The sequence below is a fragment of the Halyomorpha halys genome, unplaced genomic scaffold, assembly GCF_000696795.3.
Source record: "Halyomorpha halys isolate HHAL.00 unplaced genomic scaffold, Hhal_1.1 Scaffold321.1, whole genome shotgun sequence".
Classification (NCBI taxonomy): domain Eukaryota; kingdom Metazoa; phylum Arthropoda; class Insecta; order Hemiptera; family Pentatomidae; genus Halyomorpha; species Halyomorpha halys.
In genome coordinates, this window is record NW_027115809.1 from 268,024 (window position 1) to 281,176 (window position 13,153).

General features: G+C 30.1%; 1 protein-coding gene across 6 annotated transcripts in view; it reads left to right on the forward strand.

Annotated features, from left to right (window-relative positions):
• LOC106681237 (cell division cycle and apoptosis regulator protein 1) overlaps positions 1–13,153 on the forward strand; it is a 39,409-nt gene that overhangs the window by 15,330 nt on the left and 10,926 nt on the right. For all 6 annotated transcript variants that reach the window (XM_014421449.3, XM_014421451.3, XM_014421452.3 and 3 more), the window contains 6 exons: positions 529–648; positions 944–1,169; positions 2,756–3,048; positions 7,960–8,155; positions 8,469–8,576; positions 11,512–11,763. In XM_014421449.3, coding sequence (XP_014276935.1) covers positions 529–648; positions 944–1,169; positions 2,756–3,048; positions 7,960–8,155; positions 8,469–8,576; positions 11,512–11,763 — 1,195 coding nt within the window. The remainder of the gene's footprint in view (positions 1–528; positions 649–943; positions 1,170–2,755; positions 3,049–7,959; positions 8,156–8,468; positions 8,577–11,511; positions 11,764–13,153) is intronic.

Sequence of the window (13,153 nt, forward strand, 5' to 3'; positions counted from 1 at the left end):
AATTCCTTTGTTGATTAGATAATTTTAGTATTTCTGTTACTAAAATCATTTAATAATTTGATGTAAGTTATTATGGAGTGATACATGTGTGTGGGTGAATTCACAAGAGAATTGGCACTTAAAGACTCAGCAGAATCCATAGACAAAATAATAATAATTCTGTAAGAAACTCAACTTTGTACAATAATATAATTCACCAATATCGACTAGTTTTAAAGAAAACAGTCTGCATTCATCTATCAAATGTCAAAGACAAGAAGATAAATAAAGCAAAAGGGCGTAATAACCTAGATGTTGATCGCCCTGAATAAAAATCTAATCTAAATCAGGTTTGTGGAGAAACTACCCATTGGTAGCACTCTAATGACATTTTTATATTATCAGGTCTAGTGGTTATTTAATAATAGTGATGACAATTACATTTATCTCCTGTCCACTTTTTTTTTTGTTACCTCAATTACTTAATTAAATTACCTATATATCTTTAAAAACATATTCATTTTCTTAATTTTTAAAAAATTTTTTCAGAGATGATAAAGCGAAATCTCCACCTCGAAAAAGAAGTAAATCACCTAACAGGCAGGCAAGGAGACCAAGAAGGCCTGTCCCAAGATATAGTGTTACAGTTCCAAAGACAAATCTCAATACGTAAGTTTTATTAGTAAGTTATAACTTGCTAGTTTGGATGACCATTATTCGATTTAGATTATTCAGTTAGAACAGGTTAATAGCTTTCCCGAATCAACACACATTGTGTGGGTCAATCAGTTCGCATTGCTTAAATCTATATATTTTGTTTTTTTCATAAAGATGGTGATTTGTTTGTTAAACAATCACCGACATGAACTAATAATAATTCAAATGGATATTTTTTTAACAATAATTGTACTGTCCTCTGTTTGCCTTATTATAATATCTATTTAAAATTTGTTTTAATGTTTAGTCATGAAGCTGATGTTGTAGAAGTTAAGAAACGTTATCCTAACATGTACATACCTTCGGACTTCTTCCTATCAATATTCCAATGGACTGAAACTTTTCCTATTGGGAAACCAATTTCTCTGGATTACCCTTGTACTTTTCACGTAATGCATAAGGACGTTGACAATATTGATGAGAATAACGCTGTCTTAGAACCTCCTGATGCTGATTACTTATACTGTGCTAAGGTACATAGTAATTACTAAGTTAATTATATTATTTGATTGATAATTTTGATCTAATAATTATTGGATATAAGTTAGTGACAATTATTTTTAATAAATACATTTTCATCATATTAAACTTTTTTTTACTGGTATTTAAACGAATTGTATAACAAGTGTTATGATTATTGCATGTAATCTCTTTTTAACCTCTATTCTATTTTATTAACGTTATAAGATTTAACTTGCTGTTGAGTATTAATGGGATACTTCTTCGAATATCTTATTATAGAATACAATTTTTGACAAAAAAAATTATGAATTAATAAGTTGATACGAGAAGAAGATGGTTGGGGGCTGCGGTCAAAATATAACACAAATAAGTTGAAATAAGTTATTTAATCGTGCCAACATTTCGGCCAGAATTTCTAGCCTTCGTCAGGGCTAAGAACACAAGATAAAGTAAATAAGTGTACAGAATGGAATTAATAAAATTAAAGTGATGAAAGAAGTGGAAAATAAAATGTATATGTAGGTAATTGAATAAGTAGGTAAAATAACATAATTAAGGATATAAAATAAAAATTTGAAGTTATATAATGCAGAGGAATATGAATATTTTAGTTTATTGATAATCTAAAAATTAAAGTTATGGAAAGAAAAAATAAAATTGAGAGAAAGAAAATATATGTAATAAATGAAATATGTAACCATGATATTAGATAAAGAAGCAAAATATGAAGTTAAGTTTAACAAAACAAATGAATAGAAAAAAAATATAGAAAACAACAGTAACAATATATGGTGAACATAACTAATAACATGGGTAAGGAAAATTAAGAAAAGGAGGGGGGTGGAATAAAGACAAGGGAAAAAAGAGAATAAAACATAAAACGAAGCTGTTACCTTGAAATCTTACCGCAAGTGGTAAGATGTGAGTGAACTAGTACGTTACAAAGTGGGTGAAAAATAAAATAAATAAATAAAAAATTATGAACAAAAAAATAATAAAAATTAATTAACTATTTGTGAATATGTTAATGATAAGTTGTGTTTGTCAGTGTTTAAATTGACGGAAGAAGGTTCTAATTGGATATAGAAGCTTTCAGAGATGAGTCTTTTGTCATGAACTGTAGCTAGTATAGACGTTTTGTCAAAATCGAAGGAATGATTTAAAGAAACCACAGCAATGGTGGAGATTGTGGTGTTAAAATTATTGAAATATATGTCGCTCATATTGGTTTTAAGGATATGGGTCAGAGAAGAAATTTTATGGTTGAGGATAACTTTATATGGTGGATAAGTTTATATAATTTATTAATAATAAGTTTATATAATTTATTTTATAAATTAAGTAAATCTTCTGTATTTATAGAACCTCATTATTTATATCATAATAGGTTTTAATTTTATCTATAACTATTATTTGATAAGCATTTTTTAATTTTTTTTTTATTAAAGAATTACAAAGTAAATCAGTTTGTTGTTAGTTGAAAATTCCATGTATTGTAATCAAATCTTTAATTCAATATTTTATTAGCTGTATAAAATTTAATATAATTGTATTTATAATATTTTCCAAAATTTGTAAAGTTACCGTATTTAAACAGGTAATGTTAATGGCAAGCCCTGGTTTAGAAGAACTGTACTCAAAATGCATTGTGATGGCAGAGGATAGAGAAGGGTCACGATCAACAGTGGATGAGGACTCTCTATCACATCCTACTCGGCTAATTCACTTCCTCGTAGGAACTAGAGGTAAAGAGAACATGGCCATAGGGGGGCCGTGGTCCCCGTCGCTAGATGGTCCCAATCCTAGCGAGGACCCTGGGGTTCTAGTCAAAACTGCCATAAGGACCACCAAGGCACTTACTGGCATAGATCTGTCTGATTGTACTCAATGGTAAGTACGCTTTTCTATTTGAGTACTTTGTGTTTGCTTTTACTAACTTATCAATTACTCATAAAAGCCAATATTTTTAAAAAAAATTAGTTCGTCATTATTTGATTAGAGGAGGCTTTTTATTTATTTTATAGAATATAAAAATATTACATCATTAGAATTTAAAACCATTAGGCCGATTAAAATTTACTTTGAATTACTTTTTCCCTATTTTTGATTCTCGATTAAAACCATTAGCCCAATTCAAATTTACTTTGAATTACTTTTTTCCTGTTTGTGATTTACGATTTAGGGGGTGAATTAATCTGTGAAGGTTTCAGTTTAAAAAAAAAGGGGGGGGGGAGGATATTGTTATATGAGCGTTAAGCCTCAACTTTATGAACCACTTAACCAAATTTTAGTTGACCTTATTTATTTTTTTTTTTTTTTAAGGGATACTGTGCACAAGATTATTATATATTTATATTTGAATGATTATTAATTATATTATTTTAAACATTGAATATCCGTTGTTGAAATATATTAACATCTACTTTTAACGAGGTGTTGATAGTTGACCATAGATTAATATGTGGAGAAGATGGTCGGGAGTGCGGCCAGCAAATAAACTATATTGGCCCGAATTAATATTTTTTTGTTAATTTGCTAACTGCAATCCCCGACCATCTGCTACACATCTAATCTTAAACATGTTTCTCTTTCTATAATCACTCCGTTTCTATTTGGGATTTTTTTTTTTTTTTAACAGTGCATCATTTATTTAGAAGGATGGATATTGGTATTAATGGGATGTACTTATAAATTTTGTTTAAAAGTTAATGTGGGGAAAAACAAAAATATTTTAAAATTTTGTTTTATAAGTAGTAGATTATTGTATAGGCTCTCCATCGTTTCTGGCATCCCATCATTATTTGTATACCAGCCCATCAGGAAAAATCTATGTAAGAATAATATGATAATGATTTTTGAATAAGTTAGGTTAATAATAAAAAGTTTATAAAGAAAAGAAATAAATCAAGTTGAGATTGATTTGAAAAACATACAGTTATTAGCTTTACAGCTCTTCTGAATCAAAATGCTTTTCACCTGTCATCGCTACTCAATGACACTCCTTCCCAGTCCTCTACACCCAGAATATTCCTGGCTTAATAAGGAACATTACCTTAACGCTCTACCAACCCCCCTCATCTTAATTTTTTTTTTTTTTTTTTTTTTAGTAAAATTTTATTTTCAGCATTTTATTTTCACTGATCCTTGTCAGCTGTCTGATCAATCTCATTCTGATGTATTTTTCCAGACCCCATCCCAACAAATATAATATTTATTATGACTTCAGGCTGTTAAAGTATACAGTTCCTGGTTTTGATCTTATTAGCTATTTCTACTCAACAGTGATTATTCCACGCGTCTCCGGATGATTTTTTTTTTTTTATTTGAATTACAATAACAGAAAAATTGTATACAAAAATGTATGTTTTATATGAAAAAAAAACAATTTTCATTCTTTTAATATAATCAAACTAGTTATAACTTCAAAATATCTTATTCCCATCTTCTCCGTGAAACTTCAGCCTTTTCTCCGATTTTCCAGCCTATTCTTATTTCATTAATAGTTTGTGAAGGAAATGGAGGTGATTAAAATACCTTAAAACCGGCAAAATAAATTTCTAGAGTGACCAAGAAGAAATGGTTTCAGATATAAGTATTTTGGAAGTTTGCAAAAAACTTTATAAAAGGCAGTTCGGCGGTAAGAGTTTGAATAATATGAGTTTGATTTGGTGCTGAAAAATGAAACAATGCTGACTCAAGGATGAAGGAAGGATCAGATAATGTAATAGCTGAGTTTGTCAAGTATGAAGGCTTTGAATCCATAAGATCACCCCAAAAACTTAATTAAAAAGCTTAGTAGAAAGAAAAAGAAAATAGAGGTAATGTGATGTGAAATTCCCATACACCAGGAGTTTAGTCAAAATAAATGCTACTAGTTAAGGCCCATTTAACTCGTACTATAATTAGGGAGATTGGGGATGGCTGATACCTGGAGGTGGCTGGGTGACCAGCATTGCCAGATCCACAAGCCGACTCTTCTCCCCTCATACACTACTAAACACTTAGTTAAACTATACACTATTGTTTTAATGTCACAGCTGCCTTTATAGACATCTGTTTGGTTTAAATAGTTCACAGCATGTTGTGGCAGTGAAACTACTACCTAAGTGTTTCAATGTGACACATTACTGCCATGGTGTACACCATCATGACATTTACGCTTGACTGTCTATAATGAACTCATATTGATGATTTCGTGTTTTCAACAATGTATATTCAGAAAATAAATCATTTAATGCATTAATCATTTAATATATAATATTTGAGTCAAATGATTTGTTAGGTTAATTAATAACTTATTTTCAAAATATTATTTAAAATAAATTTCCCCTATGTTTACTATTAACTCAACATTCAAGATTGGCCTTATCCTTCAACTGGGTATACCATTCCTCATTTTAAAAAATTCTCTACCCATTAGATGAGTGATAATTGTCAAATTTCCATGCATTAAATGATCTATAATTTCAAGCAACAATCTATTAATAGAAAAATAATATCACCAGGTGAAAGAGAACACAAGAGCTGCAGTAGTTATGTCATGCTGGTTGTATTGTGACTTCTCCATAGTTAAAAAATTAATAAGCTTATAAAAAATTAACTAATGAATATAGTTCAAAAGCAAATGTACCATCCAAAATTTGTTTCAGTAAAATCTGTAACATAATGCATAAACCCCATTATAATACAGTTATTTTTATTCTAACCTTAACAACTTTTTTCTATGTATGGATTAACTTTTCTCTGCTCTTACTTGGCATTAGAAATTATGAAAAAGCACTTGCTATTTCCTCAAAATGATTGCAATAAATAACAAGTTGAAGTAATAATATCAAAGATCTGATACCAACTTATGGTAAAGTCACAATTTATCAGTAATCATAATTTTTCCTGTGATCTTGACGTTTTGTCAAGGAAATTTTGGCCATTTGGCTATAAGAATTGTTAATTTGTAAATACTTTGATATTTGTTTATTTTGAAACTCACTGGTAAATAAATAGGTATTAAAAAAAAAAAATACTAACACTCCGAGATTATCAAAAACTGTTCAGAACCATTGCCTGGATTAAAATAAGGCAGCTTATGTTGTAAGATAGAGCAACTCTGAACTCAAGCCATTAGTCCAGGTCAGCCATGCCGCCACCTCCAATCTCTCTGGCTATAGTTGTCTACTAACTGTCTAGTCTAAATATCAAGGACACAAAAAAAAATAAAAATTAGGAATCAGAATATTTTAAAAAAGTTATGGCGGGTTCAGACGAGAAGCCCTTATGTATTGTAAACTGTCTAAGATGGTTACAGACTTCACTTAAGAATTACAAATAGTAATTAATAAGAAGTAAAAATTAAAAGGACAGAACTTTGAAAGTAGATTCAGAAACTATGTGATTGAGAAACGAGAAATTAAATTCATCTTCAAGTTATTATGCTATATTTATTCTTATTTGGTACTAACATCTGGATAATGACTAAAAGTCTGGAAAATATTCATATCTTTAGAAATAAAGTTTCCCTAAAGGAATGATTGGAAAGCAAGATGGAATGCATTTGTAATGAGATAGTAAGAGAGGAACTCAAAGGCAAAGAAATGGTTTAAACATTGCATTGTTTGCTTTTTTTGTCGTTTTGCAGTAATGTTTTTTGCTGATATTTTGATTAAGAAAAATCATCATTAATTTACTAGATAATTAATTTTGCTTGTGCCCCAATTCTTTATTTATTTTTTTAATGTTTCCATTTTATAATTTTTAGATGTCATTTGAGGGAATAAATAGGGTCTAAATACTTGAATTGAAATATTAGTATTATTACCAGATATGTTAGCTATATTGCAGGATGGTTAAACTTTCCTTTTTCATTATTTTTAATAATTCATGATTTTTATTTAGTAAATTTTTGTGGCTTATTCTTCTTCTAAAAGCAATAGACCTAGTTCTAACTAATGTTATTCAATACTTTCACATTATGCATGTTCTGTAGCTTCTTACATATCATTTTGGATGTTGATAATTTATTTTATTTTTTTAAATGTAGTTGATTTTATATTTGTTGTGTATCACGTATTTGCTATTTTAGAAGTTCTATGTATTACTTTAATTTCATATCAATTTTAGTTCAATACTAATTAGTTTTATAAATTAATGATGTTACTTCGGGTGGAGACTGAATTCTTAGTAATCTTCATATTTGGGGTATTACATTCTGCTGATACATTTTATTGTATCTCTGTTTAAAATTTAAATAATTATTTTATTTAAATTATCTAAAAAAACTAGTTAAAAGTAATTTTGTTTATTGTCTACTACTACTAACCTCGCCGTAATGTGTTCCTGGATTTCATTCTAACGTCAATCTACTGCAAAGCCTACAGCAACTTTTATGGATCCTGTTTCCTTTTACCAAACTCACTGGTTCCACCTTCTTCTTATTTTACTTAACTTTCTCATTGAGCAACTTCTTTGGAATTATCCAGTTAAATGCGCTAACCTATTTTAAACATAAAACACTGAGCACACCGTTCTCCAGGGAAGATTATCTGCATGGGTCCTTCTCCAAAGCTAATACATTTATTCTTTTTCTACAACTGGATGGATGATGCTTTAATTAAAATTTGTCGAGAGTTCGGTGTTTGTTGAAAGTGGGGAAACTCTTTATTTTTTTCTTCTTAATTTTTTTTTTATTTTAACTTATTTTTTTCCATTTTGGAGAGATTATACTCAGACATCATGGCGGTACTCCTGGTACCTGTTGGTTTGTTTCCTACTTGTTGAAAAAGAGAGCTAGACGAGTTGGTTTTACAGGTTTCGGTTTATGGAGGTCCACTACCACCGAGGGGAGAGTGTCCATCGAGGGAAGAGCTACCCGGCAAGGGTAGAGACGGTGGTCATCTTTGTTCCGGACGTTTGGTCATGTGTCCCAACTCGCCTGGAGTGGGAAGGGCTTCATCTCAACTACCAGAAGGCGCTTTCCAGGAAACTCAACGACCACGACCAAAAGGCACCCAGTCTATCTCATCATTTTTTACATAGATATTTTAATTAGTTCTTTTTTTTTCCTTTTTTTTTTTAATTTAAAATAATTATTTAGATTGATCTAAAAACCCATTCAGTTTAAATTATTTACATTAATAGAAATTGCATATTTTTTAGATTTAGTTACCTCTCCTATTTTAACCAAATCCCTATTAACTGTCATATAACCTGATTAGAGATTAGAAATCAAGGCATCCAGAACTGACAGCGGCTCAAATAGGTTGGGGCTATTATCAGCTGTTATCAAACCGTTCCTTATTAGTAATTAATAATTGCAGGAAGAGGAAGAAGAGGTGAGCGAAAAAGAATCTCTGAGTGAACAGAGTCCTGATAAACCAAAGAGAGAACCAAGGCACCATTCTGAATTAGATCCTAAGAATATGAAGGTATACTATATTAGATTATCCAATTTTATTTATAATCCTCTAATTTGAAATTATTAAATGAGTTGATAAGATGCTTTAATAAACTTTTCAAAAATATACAGGCAGTAAATTAAGTAAATAATAATGGAAGTAAAGTAGTACAAGGAGTGTTAGGTTAGTGTATCATAAAAAATACTCTTCTTTCAAGCCCACCTGTCTGGTCATCCATAAAAAATAAATTTTCTTAAAAATACATCCGCTTTTTCATAATATTTTAAAGAAAATATCTACTTTTTAGTTAACTACATACTTATCGCTGTATGTTGTGACATAAATAATGAAACAATTGAAGATATTTATAGTATAATAAATCTTCTTGAATGAATTAATTCATGTTTTGGGAGTCCAGCCTCCATTCCGGTAGTGCTTATGATATACATAAAAGCAATTAAATTGCTATAAAATTTTTTAAAAAATAAGTAGATTAAAAATTTTCAAATTGAAATTCAACATCATATGTTTGTTCAGCACTAAAAATAAACTGTTTTATTTTTTTTTTGTTTTTTTGGAGGCACCCATTTGGGATGTTTTCTGATTATTTTTTTCCACTTTCTGGGTTTAGTTATCAGCTTTCATCCTTCAACTTTTTATTTTGACGTGACAACGTCTTATAAATCATTTTGCGGGATGCCATGTTAGAAAAAGTGTCCCGTAACGGAAGTAGATTGTGGGGGAGGTAATTAGTAGTGTAGTAGTGGGGGTAAGAGGATTATAGATGCTGAGAGTCATGCAGGCAAAAGTGTCCCGTAACGGAGAAGGTAGTGGTGGGGATGGGTAAGAGTGAGGTGGTGGGGGTAAGAGGATATATATATTGCTACGGAATACCGTTACTTCTATTTTAGGTTGTATTAAGTCTTAGAATTAAGTATAACTGTATAAATATTTTGTATAACCAAGCAAAAATAAATATCTGAATTCAATATGTGAACTGGTTTATTATTTCAAATATATAACATTGGATTGATTTTAATTTATATTTATGTAATATTAGCATAGAGTATACGTTGTCACGGAAATATGTCGCCTCGGCGCGAAGCGCCGAGGCCTACACGGGCACGGTTTTTTTTATTTCAATAATATATTTCTAGTAGGAGTTTTGTCATAATAGTTAGATCTTGTGTTTTCTCTTTCCTAATTTTTATCTTGCACCCGTTTGAGTAAAAAAAGAACAACACATCAGTAACTTACCTTTAATTTTGAAAGTATAAGATATGATAAAATTTTAATTGGAAACAAAACATGACCATTAAACAGAAGAAAAACGCAAACTCTTAACTATAATAATAAAAAAGTATATAACTCCTATTTTATGATGTTTACAGTTACATTTATATTTCCCCCACACTCAGTGGAGAAGGGATGGATTTAAAAAACAAAGAAAAAATGATAATATTAAAAGAAATATAATGTATAAATTGCTCCCTAGACATCATGCTATTTTTCTGTTAGTAACGAAAACCAGGACAAAACAATATAAGACTTAAGGTGCTCCTCTATCTACCCACCTGAACTGCGGCCACTGACATATATCTTACGATATCACACATGACATATCTTTACATTTAGATTAATAGCAACCATAGGAGGGATATCGACCCACCTATAGAATTAAAGTAACATCAATTAGAAAATAAAACCTATGTAAATAGAACAAGTAGAAAATACAACAGTATAAGAAAAACACAACTTGAGCTATATAAAAAAATTGTAATAAAAGGTATTGAAGAAGTTTGTCGGGGGGTGCGGTCAGCAAAGAACAACATAAATAAATATGGTTTTGTTTATTTATGTTGTTCTTTGCTGACCGCACCCCCCGACAAACTTCTTCAAGCATTAATCTACGGTCAACTATCTACACCTCAATCGTAATAAAAGGTATGTTATACGAACAGAAAAAAATAAAACATTCTTTTAAAATCAAACCAAAAAAGTTAAACTTATTCTTAGATGCTAATCTTATTTCAGTTTATAGAGAAGAAAAACTTATTTAAAAAAAAAAAAACTATCTTAAACCAATAATAAAACTTACGGATTGACTTTAACTTGACTTAGTAGACTTAACTAAATTTAACTTTAGTATACACAGAAAAAACATAAAAAGTTTATTTCAGACTACACAGAGTCTTCACACATAATGCCTTTACTCTTGTACAACACTCCCTACTCTTGAATACAGAGTTGTTGACTAACTCTTTTCGGCCACCATCTCACCTTCCCCAGAAGTATCAAGGCTACACCTGACAAGCCTTTGCAATCCAGGATGAGCTGAAATGTCCTAACATCAAATACATGTGCCTCCTTATTCACACTCTGGTTCACACTACCCTCTCTCTCCCTTCCACTGTTCCCAAACTATTCATCTATTCCCTATCTATCCATGCAGAAATTCGCCAATGTTTTCATCACAATATTGCAACTATATCAAATAAACAGCTGGACATGGTCGGTCTGTCCGAAACATCAAGGTGAGGAATATATTATTTATATAAAATTATTAAAAAATATTTAATTTATAAAAAGTGATACTTTAAATTTTAAAAAAAAAAGTTGAAGTATTAAAGCTAATGGCTAACCCAGAAAGAGAAAAACATCAGTGCTACTTATAAATCTCCAACAAAAAGGATAATTCCAATTCTTCTTACTTGCCGGAGAGACTGAATTAGTTTGCACATTCAGCTAAATCATCTTGAAAACTGAATTCTTCTACCAAATTGAAAGGTTTTGGTACTGGCATTACATATAATCGAAATTGTCAAATCAAATTTTTGGCTCTAACTTGTGTTGCTTATATTAACTGTAAAAGTAACGGTTTATTTATTATAGGTCATCCTAGCAACTAAAGAGTACTTCGACACACACAATATACAGACTTAGTTTTATATAAGTGATTAATTAGGTTTCAGAATTGAGAGAAGAATTAGAGGCTCGGTGCTTATCTCCGAAAGGACTTAAATCTCAGTTGGCTGCAAGGCTTACTAAAGTAATCAAGACTGAGGAGGAAGAGGCTAAGCAGAAATCAGCTGTGGTAACAGCTGAGGATGGATCTGGACCAGTCAAGAAGGAGAAAGATGTCAAAGAAAAGGAAAAAGAAAAAAAGGAGGAGGCTAAGGAAAAGGAAGTAAAAGATGATGAAAAGAAGAAAAAAGAGGTAAGGCCTTTTTATAAGTTGTAGATTCATTAATGATTAGTTAAAGTATGTTTTTTATTCCTTCCGGATGAAGTAGTTAAGTAAGGTTTATATGGTTAGGTCAATTTATTAGTTAAAACTTCTATTGAAAATAATAGCAATAGCACTTAATCACTTTTACCATTAACCATTGTAATTATATCCTAAACTATTATTGGTACTAAAGTATTAGTATTTGTGTTGAAACTTACATTGTGTATCCTGGTTGATATTAATATGAATGATGTTTAAAATAAAATTTCTTATGAGGTGTTCATTATTGACCATAGATTCAATATCTGGGGAAAATAGTTGAGGTCAGTTATGTGATGCAATAGGCAAAAATTGCGCTGTAATAAACATGAGCAAAAGTAAGTACAGATTGTAAGGAAAGAATTGTAGAGAGAAGAGAGATGACAAGATAAAAAATTAAAATTAGATATAAGTTCAGTTATATTTATTTTGTTTAAAAAACAAAAACACAACTTTTTGCTCAAGTTAACAACATTAAATACCTGTATTACTTGCCTCATAAATATGATGTCCCCAATATTGTGAATTGCTTAAACTATTTTTTTATTCTACATTGTGCGGAAACAAACAAATTATTGTATTGTCATCTTATTTTAAGGGCAGAATTTGGACTAGGGTTAAGCCTGTTATACATTGATCCGCGGTATAACAAGCCATGCTATAGTCTGGGTGTTTAGGTCACTCATTTATTTTAATTCTTTAATTTCATATTCTATATTTTTAAGTTTATTAATTACATTATAATTAGGATAAAATGTTATTCTCTTTTTAATTTTATTATTGCAAATTTAATATGAAGAATGGGAACTATTGGTCTATTTAAAAGAAGACAGTGAGTCACAACTTTAGCAAGTTAAGGGGATTTTGTTTTGTATACACTTGACTCTGTTTTATGCTTCACATATATTAAGACGTGAGGTTGTTAGCTTGTATCTGTGGTAAGAAAGACGTTCCTTCTCTCCTGGCTTTGTTTTGAAGATTTTGTACTGAAATGGACATTTCTTATCCCGGATCTGAGGGACATCACCATAGACTACTCATGTAATGGCCAGTAGCTTTAGCATTCGCCTGATGGATTTGAAGAAATTGAGAATAACCCGGAATATTTACATATTCCATAATATGTACATTTCCATACATATATTATAATATTGAACATTTTATTGTAATTCATTAAAAGGTAGATTATAGTATATCTAATGGAATAATTAGTTATAGAAATATTATTATTTTATTTTCGCTTCTTTTATTTCAAATTTCTCTTCTCGTTGTTTCATTTATGTATGTATGTATATATATTTGTTTGTTTTTCTAAAGTTTCTCTTTTTGTATTCATTGT